The sequence below is a fragment of the Euprymna scolopes genome, chromosome 13, assembly GCF_053919585.1.
Source record: "Euprymna scolopes isolate OS-2025 chromosome 13, ASM5391958v1, whole genome shotgun sequence".
Lineage (NCBI taxonomy): Eukaryota > Metazoa > Mollusca > Cephalopoda > Sepiida > Sepiolidae > Euprymna > Euprymna scolopes.
In genome coordinates, this window is record NC_136494.1 from 15370540 (window position 1) to 15390365 (window position 19826).

Here is a 19826-nt window from a genome sequence, read left to right on the forward strand (position 1 = left end):
TTGAGAACTGCAAATTAAAGCTAAATCGAATTAATTGTTTAAATATATGCATATATACTATTATATCCATCTATAATATAAAGCTCACCCTTCTGTTTAAATGTATAACGTATCTAGCTACAAATAAAAAAAATAATTTTACTGAGACAGGCTTTTAGGTCTGACCTTTACTCCTGTTTGAGATGCGACATGTATATCAAATCCGTTGCCAATGTGGCTGGAAAAATGGTGGGATCGTTCTACTGCTCCAGCAAATGTCTCACTGCTGATGCAATTCTCTACCTGTATACGAGCTAAGTATGTCTAAGAATGGAGTAATGTTGCCACATCTGGGCAGGAACTGCTAGAAGCTGCTTATCCTACCTTGACAGAGTTCAAAATAGATTCATAGCCTAGTGGAGGGTGCCCTTTTCTCTTCCCTGCAGCCTCTGTCGCACAGAAACGACGTTGCAAGCCTGCCTCTACTTTATTGTTATTTTCCTAGCAAGTGCTCGTTTGAGATCCAATCTATGGTCTCCCCTGGCCTTACTTTCACGAAAAACTCTATCTATCTGAAACCACGATCAATAATTGCCCCACTCTTTATCTGTGTCTAAACCTAAATGTAGATTCCATAAACAAAGCTTTTCTCTACATGCTTGTCTACGCCAGCAGTTCTATTCATCGTTTTTGTTTTGTCTAGTAGGTTCTTTAGAAAAAAGTGTATGCAAAGAGACGTCTGCCGAGTTTTATTCAAGGTTTTATTTGCAAAGAATCGACTTGAGAGACAGAGACTAATGTTATCCTAGCTAATTATTTGCTTAACTTTCTAACTATACTGAAAGGCACAGACGGACAAACATCGAAGCAACATTCACCTTAATTACAAGTTTTTTAGATTATTTCTGAATTCAGTGTAACCCTTGTCAAAATTCAGATTAGCTAACTTAATTGTTATTGACGTACGGTCCCTAATACGCTACAATACTATAAAGATGAATAAACTGTGTACGAGTGTAATATAGTGCATATGCACGTATGTAAATGCATGCGGAGTGAAATCAGCTGTAGGTGGGTTGGTAGATGACTATAAAAAAGGAAAGCCGAAGATCTTGGGAGAGAGAAAATAACGTTCGAAATCTGGGGAGAGACGTGCAGGGCGTTTTACATCATGTGAATGATGTCACGGCTGCAATGTTTGACAGTGCTAGATTTAGGTATAAAACGACCCAAGCAGCTAACGTCTTGCAATCTATAGTTGTCTCATAAAGAATCCATCTTCATTTAAACATGTTAAAGGAGAAAACCGACAGACAGGAAGACAGGCAAACATATAGTCTTTTATATATTAGATAAAAGGCTATATGTCTGTCTGCCTGCCTATCTCCATATTTTCAAACTCTATCTAAAAAGCCAAGTACAGCCAAGGATGGAGTACTGCTGCCACATCTGGGCACGGGTTGCTAAAAACAGCCTATCCTGCCTTGACAGTACAAAATAGACTTTGTGGCCTAGTGGGGGATGCCCTTTTCTCTTCCCTTCAGCATCTCTCCCACAGAAGAGACGTTGCGAGCCTGTCTTTGTTTTATCGTTACTTCCATGGAAAGTGCTCGTCTGAGCTCCAATCTCTGGTCCCCCCTCGCCAATCTTTCATAATAAACACCTGTCTAGCTGAAATCACTGTCATTAATTGTCCCCATTCTTTATCTGTGCCTAAGTCAAAACGTAGATTCTATGAGCAAAGATTCTTTCTTAGAAGTGCACGCCTGTAGAACTCTTCGTTTGCCTGTTTCCCCCCCCCCCTGACTATAACTTGGATGTCTTCACGTCCAACATAAACAAATTCCTGATGAACCGCCCCCTTAAGTAAGGCACTTTATCAAATCTCCATTACTAACGATTACTACGATATTATCCCATTGATTACTGTATACGCAATAACCGTTATCCCCGAGTGGCTTCCGGGCCATGATAAGTGGTGACTACCATGTAAAAAAAAAAAAAAAAAAAAAAAAAACGCTATCTCTCCAAAACTAAAAGTCGCAAAGCAGCGCTAGGGGCCTCAGATAATTGGATTTTTTGCAGACCATTCTTTTACGGGTCTTTAGCCAATTAAAATAGATCTTAATGAGTTAAAAATGAATCAAAATTGAAGAAAAAAAAATCGTTATACATTTCGTCCATTCATCTTAGTCTATTTTTAATTTTAAATCAGTTCATATGTGTGTCACGTTAGTACAGTGGTAACGTCACCAGCTTTGAATGCTACAGTTTTTGCTTTCGGTTTCAATTCTAGCTGATGGCACCAAATACTTTTTTTTTTACTTTTGAAATCACGAACATGTCTGTAAGTATAAAAATAATTATTTCTAATATACTAGCAGGGGATGAGGCGCCCCGTCAAAAAAAACGCTTAAATATTATATTTTAATTTGTTCAGATCTCGTATATATTATTGTAGAGTCGTGATTTTGAAAAAGTGAAAGTATATGAATAAGATAATGAGATGTATGTTTGCATGTGTAAACACATTAGTACTACTTTTGCTCATAACATTATCAAATAGAGAAAACAAAGAAATTATATATCTAGATTTAAACTTATGGGTGTATATAGTTTTTTTTTTTTACTTGGAAGTCACCACATATCAAGGTTTGAAAGCCACACAAGGATAAGGATTAATGTATGTAAGGTGATAGTTTAGTAATCGTTAATGGTATAAATTGGGTAGAATTTGATTATTTATGGGGACGGCTCAACAAGAACTTGTTTACATTGGATTTGAAGGCTGTTGTATTTAACCGGAAAGCAGGCCAGCAGAACAGTGTTCCACAGGGGAACAGTTCTGGAAAAGAAGATTTTTTTCATGGAATCTGTGTTTAGATTTGGAGTGGAGGGAATCATATACAGTGGTTGTAGGCTAGTCGGGGGGAGGTGTTGTGAAAGTTTGGCAAGAGGGGGCGATAGTTTGGAGATTAGTGGAGCACTTGCCATGAAAATAACGATAGAGCAGAGACAGGCTCTTCTGTAGGATAATGATTGCAAGGAAGATAAAAAGGTATCCCCTACTCGGTTTCGAAGCCGGCCACACACGTGTTGATGTATGTGTGTAGATTTGCTGATAAGTAGTTGCGAGGTACTTATAAATTTGTATGAGTAGATGGACATTTATAAATTCATGGGAAGTTTTGCTTTAGATGAGAAAATCTATATATCTATAAAAGTGAAAATGTATGTATGTCTGTCTGTCCGTCTATGTGCATTTCCCTAAGCAATAACTCTGTCAGTTTTCGGTCTACAGACTCGAGATTTGACATAAGAGGTACTGAGATTTGGGAAAATCTTTTTAATGGTTTTCGGCCAGAAATTAGGTTGTCAAAAGGTCAAAGTCCAACGATTTGACCTTTAAGAACTCTACCTAACTCCTCTGCCAATTTTGGGTCTAAACACTTGAAATTTTAGATATAGGTTCCTTAGACATGGATCTAACTTTATAATTCAATAGGAGCTCAAAACAATAAATGCTAAGGGGTCATAATTGGGGTTTAAATTTTTAAAAACATGGACCTCTGCGCTCCGTACCAAATAGCTCAGCCAATTTTTGCTGCAGACATTTGAAATTTTACATAAAGTGTATTCAGACATAGGGCAAGCTTTTTAATCGTTTTTTTTTTTTTTCTGAAAATTTGACTTCCAAGGGATCAAAATTCAAAAGATTTTACCTTTGCGGTCTCTAGCAAACTATGAAGCCAATTTTGGATCTAAACATTAGAAAATTTACATAAAGGGTATTCAGACATGCAGCAAGCTTTTTAATCAGTTTTTGAGCGAAAATTTGGCGGGCAAGAAGTCAAAGTTGACAGAGTTTACCTTTGCAGACTCTACCAAACTCCCCCGCCAATTTTGGGTCTAAATACTTGACATTTTAGAGGTACGTTACTTGGACATGGGTCAAACATTTTAATTCGATTTGAGCCCAAAACAAATGTTAAGGGGTCAAAATTGGCGTCAAAGTTTTTAAAAAATTCAACCTCTGCGGTCTCTACTAACTTTTCTCTGTTAGTTACGGAAGCCTATAATATAGAAAAGCATTACCGCACATATTCACACTTTTAAATACATGCATATGCACATAAAGTTATGAACAGTACATAGGGCCTGAGCAAAGCCGGGTGGAATTGCTAGTAGATAATACGAGAAATGAAAGAGGGATAAAATAAATTAATATGCAAATAAATCAGGGTTGATCTTTACTTATCTTTATATCTATAACAGTGTGTGTGTGAGAGAACACTTCTCAACCTATATACTCAAAGGATTTTTTATCTACAGATTTGATTTTAGTATATAGAATAATCTGGAATGTAGAAAAGTTTTTAATCGGTTTACATCCGAAAAAAGAAAGTGCTTGCTAAAGGAGTCAAAATTGAAAAAAAATTTACTTGGGGAGACGTCGGATATTTTTATGCTTTCAACCGTTTCACGAATACGTATGGGCGGCCGTAAAACATGACAGCTTTTTTTTCTGCTAACAAGGTTTGCAAATACGCTGTAAAGGTCATGCCAAGCTGGTGTAATGGTTATCGTATTTGACTGATTGTTTTAAGGTTTTGGTTAAACTGTTAAAAAAAACCCATTGTTTTAAGGTTTTGGTTGAACTGTTAAAAAAAAAACCCATAATACTCTTATGCACACATCTCATAGTTTCTTTGCGTTATTTCATTATTTAGAGAAATTTAACGTTATATTTAATACCGGGCAACGCCGGGCACATTTATTAGTTTAATATAAAACATTGATCGGATTTTATAAATTTGATTTTAAGTAATTAAGAGAGTAGACAAAATAATGAAGGACATTCGAACCGGGACAAAGTGGAGGGAACTTGAATTTATTCTACAAGATGCGTATGGGTGTTTGAAACTTTAGATTTTTATGAGCGGTATACGTTTGTGAATGAATACATATGTTTAAGTATCAAGGTATGTATGTACACGAGTGTATATATGCATATGCACATGTGAATGAATATATATGTATTGGTGTACATTTGAAATTATATATATATATATATATTATTTTTTATTTTTTATTACATTTTCACCCCAAACAAGGCACATTGCCACTTTGGTGTAGGGGGCTACTATCAGGGGCAGCAACTATTGGGACAGTATGTTGGAATTTGAGCAGCAAAATGTCGGTTCACGTTACACTTGAACTTCTGCATGTCAGTAGAGTTGGGGAAGCAGGGACCTGGAATACACAGGAAACATAAGTTGGAACAATTACATTGAAAACATCGCCAGGGCCGCTGCAAAGAAGGTAGGCTCTCTCTACCGTGCTAGAAAACTACTGACACCTGAAAGTATCCTGTACCTCTATAAGGCCACCATTCGCCCATGTATGGAGTATTGCTGTCACATTTGGGCTGGTGCATCTGCTACTAGTCTCTCGCTCCTAGACAAGGTTCAAAAGAGAGTCGCCAATCTGATAGGCCCTGAACTGGCATCTAAGCTCCAGCCTCTGTCCCATCGACGAAACGTTGCATCCCTCTGCCTGTTCTACAAGTATTTTAATGGTGAATGCTTTGACGAACTGCAGACACTTGTGCCCCTACGACGTAGACACTCTCGACAAACCCGACAGGCAGCTAAATCCCACCCCCACGCAATAGAGATCCCTAGAGGTAAAAGATCTTTCTACTCCAGCAGTTTCTTCCCCAGAACCGCTAGACTCTGGAATTCCATTCCAGGTCCCTGTTTCTCCAACTGTACTGACCTGCAGAAGTTCAAGTGTAACGTGAACCGACATCTTGCTGCCCAAAGTTACTGCCCCTGATAGTAACCCCCTACACAAAAGTGGCAATGTGCCTTGTTTGGGGTGTAAATGTCATAAAAAAATTTAAAAACATATATATATATATGTAGTTAATGCATTTTTCTTCTATGAAATGTTATCTGCTACTTAACATTCTAGCAGCCACAGAAATAAAGCGGATCAATTTTAAAAGACGTTTTCGTATCCAAACCAAAAACTCTCAGCTTTCTTTCTTTCTTTTTTGTCTCTCCTTCTCTCTCACACACACTCTCTCTCTCACACTCTCTCTCTCTCACACTCTCTCTCTCACACACTCTCTCTCTCTCACACACTCTCTCTCTCTCACACACTCTCTCTCACACACTCTCTCACACTCTCTCTCTCACACACTCTCTCTCTCACTCTCTCTCTCTCTCTCTCTCTCTCTCTCTCTCTCTCTCTATCTCTCTCTCTCTAAAGAAGATATAAACAGACGCACGTGTATGACGCTGTTCCACAAAAAACATTTCTTTGGTAAACAAATGTTTACGATAAAAAAGAAAAGCAATTAAAAAAGCCAAATTCGTTACGTTTATTCTTCCTACTTCATTGAAGTAGTAGTCATAAATATCACAATACCGACCAACATCAAACGAAATATTCTGATAGTCTTTTCTCAGCGGAGACAAGCAAACAAGGAAACGAATTTTGGCGCCGCGATACTCAAGACGTAATGAACTGAAATATCTCGGCAAAATTATACACGTGTGATAAATTCACCGCCGTTTACCTGTTTTCAAGAAAATGTCATGGTATGTCCTCTAAAAAAAAATATTTCCTACTGCAAAGTATATTTCTACAAAATGTAACGTCCAAACGCAAAAAAGATTTAATAATAATAAAAAAAAAATAGAATAAAAAAAGAACCATCAAATTAAGCTAACTAAAAACAACCTTTCCTGAACAAAACATTCTGTTTACGAAATTACATATTTCTACAAAAAACGTCAATCTTTCAAACAAATATTTTCAAGAAACAAAACACACATAAAAATCCTTTATACGGACCTAATTAATTAATGCTTTCATATAAAAATCTTTTAAATAGCAAAACCCTTAGTTTCCCTGTCAGCAAAAAGAAAAATGGAAAACGCTTCCCTCCAACAAATAAACAATAAACACCAGAATTCACGGAAACGGCAGTGAAAGGCTTGTTTTCCCCTCTGGAAACGCAGTTCCATGTGAGCCATATAAGCTCAACTACAACATTCTTTACAGTAACATTCTATGCTTGCAGAGGTGGTTGCAAAAATACGTATATCGGTTCTTGAGTTGAAAAGCTGTGAGGGAGTAAAACGAGCACTAATCGAGCGACACGAATGGACAAAACCTGAATTGCTCGATAAATTAATGTCAACAGCAACAATAACAGGTCGGCCATCGTCATATTTACGGGAGATGCTGTCGTTAAAAAAAATAGGTATCGGAGAAGAAATTGCACTACACAAATTTCTCCTTGCTCTGCCAGCAACTATTTCTCGAAAAGGGCTAATGTGGTAATTATTACTGACCAGAACTCGATGTAGAGGGGGGAGGCAGTGGAATTCTGGGAGGCAGTCGTTCAAGCAAAAGGTTTAAAAAAGTGCTTGGTCGACTGATTTTATAGTAGTAGTAGTAGTAGTTTGTTGTCCACCACGTGAGTCGGACTGAACTTTGCATAGCATCAACTTGTGGGTTATAAAACACCCCTATCGTTGATGTGTTAGTTGGACTTTTTTGTTTAGTCAAGTTACACGTTTCACAGTTACTATTACAAAGACAATTTGTCGTTGTAAGCAACGAGGCAATACGTTGCAACTCCAGTTAGCCGAGAAAAGCCGAGAAGGATTCTCCACAGAAGTTAAGAGTTTCATTGTTTTTTCCTTCTACGTCGAGTTCAGGTTTAGCCGTTGAGTTGCAGAAACGCCCCCCCCTTAAGTCGGTTAAAATCCGACACTAATTCCTACACAATGTAGCGGAATTGGCAATAACCGAAATGGGGGGGGGGGGAAATAAAGAGCTTACCTCGGATACGTCTGTTGTTGTGTTGCGAGCCAAGGGGAAGAGAGTGGAAGAGAGTTCCAAGATGGTGTCCATGGGTTTTTATTGGCGTTGACCCCCCATGCAATTCTTGCAGAATCGCGTGTGCTCTCGCGCGAGTATACAAATATAATTCCCGGTCGCTATAAGGGCAGGACGCTGGAAAGCAGTCAGGCAGTGTCCTGCGGATTGTGTGTAGGTGGTTCTGGCGGTTGGATTGTTCATTGTGACGAAACACGAATCTGAGAGAAGCAAGTTTTTTTCTGTCTTTTTTCTGTCTCCTGCTTCTTCTTTCTCCACGACCATTACAGCCAAGAATCCCCTCTCCTCTGGAGGTGGGCCGTGCAGGGCGAAACTGACTATTTCCTATCTTTGTTCCTAATTTTTGCCTACCAAATTTTGCTACACGCAACTGGAAAAACTGGCAGATGAAATTATGCCCTTGCTGAAATAACAAAAATGAAACAGCGTTCATCGCCCAGCAAGCTACAAAAAAGTGGATATAAGAATAAGGACATCACGTTGGGAATAAAACTATACTTCTCGGAACAGAAAACTAAAGCGTGTAGAGAACATATCTATTTCGACGACCAAGCAAAGACATGCAAACCGTGATGCAAATGGTCTACGAAAAAGAATATAGAAATGCTACCCAACTCGCGGTCACCAACTCCTACACCAATTCTGTCCCCAGGAGTTTGCCGCTATTACAAATCACAGCACGATTAGGGACAACAATATAATAACACCAGCATCAATAATAAACGGTATTACACTAAACCCAACACCAGTGTCTATTTCTTCTGCCAATGGAGAGAGAGGATAAAATGACAAGCAAGCATAGAAATTGAAATACCAAGTCTGGGAAATTTCTTCTCTCGGACGTCCGTGGTCGCTGATATCACCATCCCACTCCTTGGATTCGATTTCTTAAACAAATTTGGTTCAACAATTGACTAGCGGAATAAAACCATTTACATATTTCTACAAAAAAAAGTGAGCCCTTCAAACACAAATCTTTTCAGGAAACAAAACATGCAACAAAAAAAAAACCTTTACACCAGAAAGAATTAAAAATTTACTACCAGAAAGAATATAAAATTACCTACAGTACCTCAAGTTAATGCAGCTATTAACAAAGTGGAACTACAGCCATCTATACAAACCAACCTGGATAAATACCCGGAAATTATTTCCCACACATGAACAAAGAATAGACACAGGTAGCAACTCACCATTTTTTGCAAAGTCTGACAAACTAAAAACGACTGAAGCAAACTTCAAGAAGCTATTAAACGAAGACGTGATAATCGCGTCAGATAGCGAATGATCGAGCCCACTACATCTTGTCCTTCAACAAAGTGGAGGATACCGCTGCTGTGGCGATAACTGTGCAGTAAATAGATTAACCAAATGCGATGGATATTCCATACTCAACATAAATCTGTTTATCATGGAACTCGCAAATAACAGCTTTCAAAAATAGATTTGATTTCAGCATGCCACCAACTCAAAATGCACCTAGATAATATTCCGAAAACAGTCATTTCTCCAATGGAGGATTTTTCATTACGAATTTATACCATTTGGATTAAAAAAAAACCAGCAGCGACATTTCAAGATATTTGGAGAGAAAAAAATTTGGAGATATTATCTGTGTCTTTATATAAATAGATGATATTTTAATTTTTAGCGACGACAAACATTCTCACACGAAAGACAGACACAGTTCTTAGAAAACAACTTAAAAAGTCAACATCCAAATCTATTTGTGATGTAATGTCACTAGATTTCTTACGCTTTAGGATAAATTCAAAGAGAATCACGCCAACTACTAATAAAGTAAAAGAAATAGAATCCTTCCAGTGTCCTAAAGATGGCAAAGGTCTTACGCAGATTTCTTTGTATGGTAGGGTTCTACAGAACCGGGATTTGCGGAGTTAGTTTTACCATTATCTGAAAGAATGTGGTTAATACCTAAAGGATCGATTACTTTGAATAATGTGGAAACACAATCTTTCTCTAATATTATAAAAGTACTCGAATTAACGGAATTATCCCATCCCCAAACTAAATTGTACACATTATCAACTGGTCGCAGACGGTAGTAAATATGCAGTAGGTGCTGCCTTGCATCAGGTCGTAAATGGAAATCCAATACCAATAAATTCTTTTTTAAAAAAAAACTAACTGTAACATAGACTCGATATTCCACTTTTGATCGTGAGCTGTTGGCGGCATATTTGTCTGTATTACACTTCAACCACCTTATAGAAGGTCGTCAAGTATTACTTTTGACGGACCACAAACCAATATGCAATGCATTCTTCAGTTTAAAATCTGCCTAGTTAGACAGACAATAAAGACAACTAGCAATCATGACATAATTAATTTCAGACATAGCCCATGTGAAAGGTAGCCAAAATGTGGTTGCAGAGTGTCTGTCTCGCCCAACACATGCTGTATAGATAGATATGTAAGATTTACCAGCACTGCCAGATGAACAAGAATCAGACCCTGAAATTCGGTTCGTTCAAGAATTAAAGAAATTTACATTACCCGGAAAAGATCAATATGTGCCAGATCAACTTCAAACTTGTTCAAAAGTTTGGATTAGAATTGATCGTGTTTGAAAAACGCTGGAAGCACCTTACTCGGGTCCTTACACGGTGCTCAAACGAACATCCAAATATATTTTAGTAGAAACTAATCAAAACACGTATACACAAGTTTTAATAGATCGTTTGAAACCTTACATGTAAATAAAAAAAACATACACAAAATACAACTACCAATACAAATAATATTAATTGTTTACCTCCTGAAAAAGTACATGAACACAAACTGAAAACGAAAACTTCACGTAGAACAGTGACATGGAAAAAACTAACGAATTTGTTTATTAATAGACAACAGGATAAAAAAACACTTAAGAGACATGCATAAAAAAAAAATTAATAAAACCATTCCACAAACCCCATTATTTTACGGGGGATTATTTTAATGGCCACAGAAATAAAACAGGATCTATTTTGATACAAAATACGAAAAGACGTTTCTTTTTTCTTTTGCCTTTTTCTTTCTCGCACTTCCTCCTTCTCTCTCTCTCTCTTTCTCCCTGTCTCTCTCTCCCGCTCTCTCCACAAGATATTAACAGACGCATGTATATGACGCTGTTCCACAAAATAACATATTTCTTTTGTAGAAAAATGTTTACGCTAGAATAAGCAATTAAGAGGCCAACTTTGTCACGTTAACTTTTCCTACTTCTTTGAAGTAGTAATCAAGAATACAACACTATATTGCCGACCAGTTCTTAAAATAGTATTACACTTTTAATTATCATAGATTTATTTATTTACTTATATATATATATATATAGCTCGTGTTGCCGAGTTCGAATCGGTCGACTAGTGTTAATTGTGACACCCTGCACTGAAGATTCCCAAAAGGATTAAACACTAGTGTCTGTAGGTATCTAATTATTATAGTAAAAAATAATTATGACAGCCCCTTTAAGAAATTCGGTTCTTATCGTTGAGCACTTTTAGTTGAATTAAAGTCAGTCAATTTTGCTCTTATGCATAGATCATCGTATAACGATTAGATCACTGTCTGATTGACGTAAATGAACATTTAAAATTATAATGTTTAAATTCAACGTTATTTCACGCGGTTAATGCTAGCCGAATGGATACGGTCTTTGCTAATCGAGCCAGAGATGTCTCGTGTTGCCGAGTTTGAATGTATCGACTGGTGTTAATCGTGACACTCTGCACTGAAGATTCCCGAAAGGATGAAACACTAGTGTATGTAGGTATCTAATTATTATAGTAAAAAATGATTATGTATAAATGTTTTAATTTGTATATTAATTTATAACTAAATTCTGTCAACAATTTAGTATTGATAAAGTGGTATTTTCCACTAAGAACACATATATTTAACAGTTCGCCTGCTTTTTTATTACCGAAACGGCTACAGGGTAAACGGCTAATGGTTCTCTTTAGTAATTCTGAACTTTCTCGGGGAAAGTCGGCGACATGTTGAATTTACTTAGTATTTCTGGGAATCAAAACTACGTTTTCCAATTTATTTAAAAAAACATATTTTTAGTAAATTTTTATAAAATACTCAATGTTTCTTCAGAAGAAAGTAACATTCGTACAACCAAAACAGAGAATCATAATTTTTTGTTTATTTTATTTTATTTTAAAATCGTTATTTACAGACGAATTCCTATATTTTTCTATAAATGCCTTACACGTGTTTCGTTGTGGTGATATCTGTTTGTCTCTGCTGAGCTGTGTGATGGCACAATGCGCCCCATTTCACATCATTACAACGAACCATTAAGTAAATTATATGTAATGCTTTTCTTTGTGTGTCCTTTGGGTTTGCTTTTATATTTTTTAAAGTCTTTTTTGTCTTGTTTTTATTTATTTTATGTTCGTTTGTCAATGTCTAATATTTAATATTATTTTGTCTTTTACTTTTTCCGAGTCCATTAGTTTCTTTCTTTATTTGCTAAATTTTCAGTGCATTATTATTATTATTATTATTATTATTATTATTATTATTATTATTATTATTATTTTCTTAAAAAAAACAAAAAAAAACTATTAAACTTAACTAACAAAAAAAAATGTTTCATTTGCAATACACTTTGCTTCTATTCACGTTTCAAGCACTTTTTCTCTCTGCTCTGTACGCTAACAAATCTCTCCGTCCCTGGAAATTTTGGTATTGCGTAGATTAGTGATCTTCTAGATCGACGCATTTCAGGTGAAAACATTGTTACATACTTACGTGTCGTGTCGAAATTAGTGTACGTTCTAAAACCAAAAAAAAAAAAAAAATGATTTAATCTCATGGATCCAGTAAAAAAAATAATTACAATTAAAAATAGAATTCACTGAGTTATAGATTTCTATCATATGCTTTAACGTGGAAAAGTTATAAGACTAATTCAGCATGGAAAACTGATTTATCTCCCTTTACTTAAACTAAGGCTCCACTATTTAGAAACCAACCCATTTCAGAACATAATTTTGGATGATTTGCTGTTAAAAATACATCTAGCACAGATTTTACTATATAATGAATGGTAATCTTTGGAAGTTATATTTATTTCGACATCACAAGTAAGTGCGATGCCTCTATTAATCTCAAGAGACAATGGATACCCCCTGTAAGGGTAACTGCGCATGGAATTGTTAGGCAATGGTTGCACAATCTCTAATCACACCTCTCTTGAATCAGCATTGCTTGGAAAAATGCTAGACGACTTGAAACAATGCCGAGATAAGTGGAGAGCACATACAGCATCTGGGATTTCCAAATGGTCACCCATTTTAGCACTGACCAGGTTCAACGTTGCTATAATTCGGTGATCTAATGGGAACCGGTGTGTCATCGTGAATTATGCCATGTATATACGTATCTTTTACAATAAATCATCCACAATTACAAGTTCTGAAATGCATTGGTTTAAATTAACGGGCTCTTAATGTGTAACGCTGCCGTAATTTATGAAAAATAAAACTGGAAAGAAAGAAATACAAATCCGAGTCGGCACTTTTTTTTTTAACAAAAGTTCTTTATTACACATTATTTTCCCGTCTGGATACCACTTAAAAGGTATCTCACTACCACCCGTCCAACTAGCCTAGCTCACGTTTCTCTTGTCTCCGACCGCTTGCCGGCCACAGCCGGCCCATTCTTCTCCTCGACTTTACACGTCCAGTTTCTTCGACGTCGCACTTTGTTTTTTCCCCCGAGCATGCGGTGTCTTTTTTTTTCTTGTTTCCTGTCGCGTCAACTCGTTTGATAATTTGCATATGCGCGTTTTCCGGCTACTGCTGCTGCTAATCTCTTCGCAAGCCAGCCATTCTTCGCTGCTGCTGCTACTTTCCCACGCGATCATATGCACTATTACAAAAAGATTTACAAGTAAGTATGTAACAATGTTTTCACCTGAAATGCGTTGGTTTAAAGGCCGCTAATCTACGCAAGCACTGAAAATTGTTTATACTTATATAACACTTATGAAAGCTAACAGCACCGTTAAACCCTACTAAACCAAATTCTGAATGTAATATTTCCAAGGGACAATGCTTGACTGTAGTATAATTAGTGTCTGCTTTTACTTTTGCCTAGGAGATTCTCGATGGACAACGCATAGACCAAACACCTACGACCACGATTATAGTGAGCATTTGGTTTCTTCTTTCTTGAAACAACTGATTGTCAACCACCCACCCCCAGCCACCCAACACCTCGCATCAAAAATGTATATATGTCTTCACTTTGTATGTTCACACATATTTATATACACATTCGTGCATACCTTTTTTATTTAACAAACTACACTGGTGATTTTTTGCGATAGGGATTGATTATTCATAATATTTGGATTCTTCACACTACTGTTCTCGCCTTGAATGTTATTTTCATAACGTTTCGTTTGACGTATCCTTCGACACTCTTCAGGTGTATATCGTCGAACTCTGAAATTTTCATGGAATTTCCAACGGAACGTTTTATTCAATTCAGAGGGGTAGCATGCTCTCGTTCCGTTAGCTACGACTGGGTAGAAGTCCTCATTAATTCGCAGTTGTATTTCGAGTGCCCCCCTCCACACACTGAGGATTAAGCCTTTAACCTCCAAAAGAGTGTAACTTCACAACTGAATTTTACCAAGTATGTTGTCCACTAAGCCAAGAGTCTTGCTTCGGAAATTCCGTGCAGGTACGCAAGTTCGACAGAAACATTCTTGAGTTCGACCGCAAGATTCCCGAGTTCCACAAGATACATCTGAAGAAGGTCATACCAAAATATTGTGAAAATAACACTCAAGATGAAAACTGTTATCCAAAGGATGCCCTACCAAAAAAAGAAAAAAAATACACTAGTGATACCGTTTCTGAAGAGTCACGGGATAAGCATAAAACATATACTCAAGAACTTATATCGCACCTGTTCCGGACTTTTCAGAAAACCGACGTAGTGAAGCTATGTCAACAGTTTTATTTGTTAAATAAATATGTCATAGCTCTCTTAATTAATTGAGCACTTTTCTCCTATTTCGCAAATATTTTTTTTTCAATAATTAAAATAAATATCTGCACAGTGAAAATATAAAAATTAAGTTTTTGCAGTTATGTACAGATTACTTTACAGTGTTATACATTAAGAACCGTTTCGTAAGATCCCGACTTTTATTTAGTATATCATATTTCAGCCCTAAACATTGTTATTCTCTCTTTCTCTCTTTCTCTCTCTCTCTCTCTCTCTCTCTCTCTCTATATATATATATATATATATATATATATATATATATATATATATATATATATATATATATATATATATATAGTAATTTATAAAATATATATGGCGATTAAGCTACACTGAATATTCTGCGTTTCATCCACTGTAGGATTCGTCAGGCTCATGCATAAGCCTGACGAATCCTACAGTGGATGAAACGCAGAATATTCAGTGTAGCTTAATCGCCATATATATTTTATAAATTACTAACTAGCTCTACCTACGTATTGAGCACTTTGAAGTAAATACTTAAAGTTTACGCATAAATCTATACGTTCGTATATTAAATTTGTGTGAGTAAATGAAGTAGTTATATATATATATATATATATATATATATATATATATAAATAAATATATATATATATATATATATATAGATGGATATTAAATATTTGTCTTTACATAAGCAGTAGTTTGTTGCTACACAGTCACGAGCATGTTTCGGTCTACTAGTATTTATTAACTAGAGACCTCTCCAAGCAACAACCCTTATTTTCGAAAGCGGATTTCTAAATGAAGAGCGAAAATTAACTTTTGGCAAAAGAGGATAAAGATAAATTTTAAATGTAACTCGCTCTACTTCTGTATTGAGCACTATTGTATTAACCTCGTTATTTTTTCACTGGTTACCCTACTTTTGAAAAATAGCAACCTCAAATTATACATATATATATATATATATATATATATGCCAGCCCCTTTAAGAAACTTGTTTCTTATCGTTGAGCACTTTCAGTTGAATTTAGTCGGTCAATTCAGCTCTTACGCATAGGTTATCATATAATAATAATGATTAAATTACCCTGACTGACATAAAAAAAAAAACATTCAAAAATAAAAATGTTTAATTTCAACGTAATTTCACATGGTTTACGGTAGCCGAATGAGTACGGACCTTACTAATCAAGACAGAGATGACTTGTGTCTCTAGGTTCGAATCTATCGACTGGTGTTAATCATGACACCCTGCACTGAAGATTCCTGAAATGGTGAAACACTAGTGTCTATAGGTATTTAATTATTATAATATATATATATATATATATATATATATATATGTGTGTGTGTGTGTATGTTATCCTGCATCACAGCTCTTCAGTGTGACTAGATTAGCAATTACCTAAAGCCAGGATGGAAACTCGACCTCCTTGGCGACAGTCAGCGCTTCTAACCGTTACGCTATTTGGCTATTGTTAAAATAGGTCTGCAAAATTACAATGATTAAATATTGTCCAAACGTCTAAGCTCTATTTGTTTGCACAAAGAGCATTGCTTTATAGACTAACGACACTTTATTTCTCTCCCCAATATATATATATATATATATATATATATATATATATATATATATATATATATATATATATATATTCCATAGTAAATCTTACTTGATTCGTCAAGAGTTTTATATTTGTTCCCGTGTTCTATAATATATTTCGGGGGAAACCTCTTTATCAAATCTTGAGTGTTTTAAATCTCTTAAAATCCGTGTGAACTGGTCATCATCATATCGTATGAATCCAAATATTCTATTGTTGGCATTCGTTTCCTCGATATTTTTCTAGTGAGAATTATTTCTAGAAAAAACATCAGCTACTTAGGGGAAGGTTGCCCACATTCTAAGTAAAAGTGATTTTTGTGCAACGAACTGGACCGATATTTTTTTTTGGGGGGGGAGGGGTTATACTGCAGTAAATATCAATGTCGCACACAGCTAATGTAATAAAATTAAAATAAGTATTTTACCTATATATATATATATATATATATATATATATATATATATATATATATAATTTTGGTGGTTAAATTTTAAATTCTGTAAAAAAAAAAAAACATATAGACACATATATTCAAATTTAGAAATTATTGTTTAACAAAAGGAATATATAGAAGGGATTGTGTAAATTTTCTTAATCCATGGATTTTCAATAATAATAAATTTAACCACCAAAATTATATATTGCTCTATTCTTAAATATTGAGCTTTTCCCTTTTGGCTAGGATCATCTTGAAAGTATTACTTCAAGTAATATCTATCAGGATTTTCATCTGAATTCTATCAGTGTCTTATCTCGCTTATATATATATATATATATATATATATATATATATATATATATATATATATATATATTGATGTATTTGTTGGAGTGACTTGGTTTACATATTAAATGTAAGATTCAATTAATTTCTTTCTTTTTTTTCAATATAAATTAAGAATAATATTATTTGGATTAATATTCTATTTGAATAGACTCGTTTGACTAAATGACCAAGTTCTCTCTGATTTTCTCTCCTCTGATCTAGAGCAAGTAGTACAATGGGGAAAGAGGAGACTTGTTACTTTTAATGCCTCTAAAACCAAGCTTCTAAAACCAAGAAAACTAAGAAGCTTAATGCCTCTAAAACCAAGCTTCTATCTTTACATCATCAACGCTTTGATCCCCATCTGGCATCAATTGAAATGAATGGCTCTCGCCTTGGGGAGGCTCCATGTTTTGACAAGCTTCTGGGATTGACCTTTACTCCTAATCTAAAATGAACACGTACGTCAAATTGGTTGCCACGGTTGTTGGGAAAATGGTGGGTTCCTTCTATCGATCTAATAGATATTTACCTGCTGATGCAATTCTCTACCTATATAAGAGCCAGGTACATCCAAGGATGGAGTATTGTTGCCACATTCAAAATAGACTTCGTAGCCTAGTAAGAGATACGCTTTTCACTTCCCTGCAACCTCTTTCTCACGGAAGAGACGTTGCGAGCCTGTCTCTGCTTTATCGTTATTTTCATGGCAAGTGCTCGTCTGAACTCCAATCTATAGTCCGCCTCACGAGAAACACTTTTCATGCCGAAAACACTATCTATAATTTCCCCCAACTCTTTATCTGTGCCCAGACCTAAACGTAGATTTCATGAACAAAGCTTCTTTCTTAGAACAGCCCACCTGTCGTACTCTCTTCCATTTGCCTGCTTTCCAGCTGATTACAATATGGTCGTCTTCAAGTCCAACGTAAACAAATTTTTGATGAGCCATTCTCCTTAAGTAATCCAATTTACCAACGATTATTATGATATTGTTCCTTTGACTATTGCACACGCTTCAACTCTTACCCTCGAGTAGCCTGTGGGCCTGGATAAGTGGTGATTCCTTTGTAAAAAAAAAGGTGAAACATAGAAAGATGTGAGAATTACAGAAAATATAAATACAAAAAAGACCAATCGAAAGACACGTTACAGAAAATATACTTTAATTTAAAAAAAACATAATAATTTTGGATCAGCTAGGTTTCAAGGTCCCTAGAAAAGAGCCAAGTGAAAGGGACGACGTCGACTCTACATTGGCTAACATTCGATGCACGTTGCAGGTTTTTTCGTCAAGATCAATTTTTATATTTGGACAGATTTATCGGCATAAATAAAACAGTAGTTGTATGTATGCTCGTCTGAACTCCATTATCTGGTCCACCCCCCCCCGCCAATCTTTCACAAAAAACACCCGACTAGCTGAAACCACTGTCAATAATTTTCCCCACTCTTTATCCGTGCCTAAATCAAGCGTAGATTCCATGAACAAAGCTTCTTTCTTAAAACTGCATGACTGTGGAACTCTCTGCCGCTTGCCTGTTTCCCCACCCCCGAATTCAACTTGGAGTTCTTCAAGTTCAACACAAACAAATTCCTGATGAACCACCTCCTTAATTAATGACACCTTATCAAATCTCCAATACTAACTATTACTATGATACTATCCCATTGATTACTGTACACACAATATCCCTTATCCCCGAGTGGCTCTTGGGCCTTGATAAGTGGTGGCCCCCCCATGTAAAAAAAAAAAAAAAGTGTGTGTGTCTGTGTAGAAATATTTAACCGATAAACTTTTACACCAAGGATGATTTATAATGATTAACATCTTTGTTTGGATGGATGAATAATGCATACTGAAGTTTGTCAGCAAGTTGAAATGCTAACTGTTCATTTCAACTTGTCGATATATAACTATTACTTATGCACATACGCAAATACATTCACAGTTGTAAGTGGTTTAATTTTAATTCTTTCTTATCTATCTTTCAATAGCTCAAACGGTAGGGAGTACGATGGCAGCGTTAAATGCTTTGGTCTCGATTCAAGCTGATGGCACTCAAGTCATTTTTTAAAATCTTTTTAAACCAGTACTATATATTAGGTACATAAAATATTCAATAGAAAATTAGCTCTGTAATAATAAATACAAAATCTGCATGGATTAAATATTTCTTTAAATATATATCAATAAGAACTTGAATATATATATTCAAGTTATCGAACCGCCCTCATAAATAATCAAATTATACCAAATTTCCACCACAAACGATTATTAGGTAAACTTTCCCATTGACTACAATACTCACATTGACGCTTATACTCGAGTAGCCTCCGGGCCTTGATATGTGGTGACCCCTTTGTAAAAAAAACAAAATAGGACTCAGGAGCGCAGTTAACTGTACTGGGCTCGATCTCGCAATCACAGAGCCTGTGATTCAATGTGTTAACACTACACTACAAAACCCATGATCTTTTCATTTAAATAAACACATTATTAAAGACAATAGTGAACTTCTGTTATACTTTTTTAAAAAGATTTTTCC

The 19826-nt window shown here is 35.6% G+C and overlaps 1 protein-coding gene across 1 annotated transcript in view; it reads left to right on the plus strand.

The window, feature by feature from the left end:
* The window catches only part of LOC145291944 (protein lev-9-like), a 1240163-nt gene that overhangs the window by 528274 nt on the left and 692063 nt on the right, over nucleotides 1-19826 (plus strand). The window contains exon 5 of the mRNA XM_080137869.1: nucleotides 14014-14064. Within this exon, the coding sequence (XP_079993995.1) occupies nucleotides 14014-14064 (51 nt within the window). The remainder of the gene's footprint in view (nucleotides 1-14013; nucleotides 14065-19826) is intronic.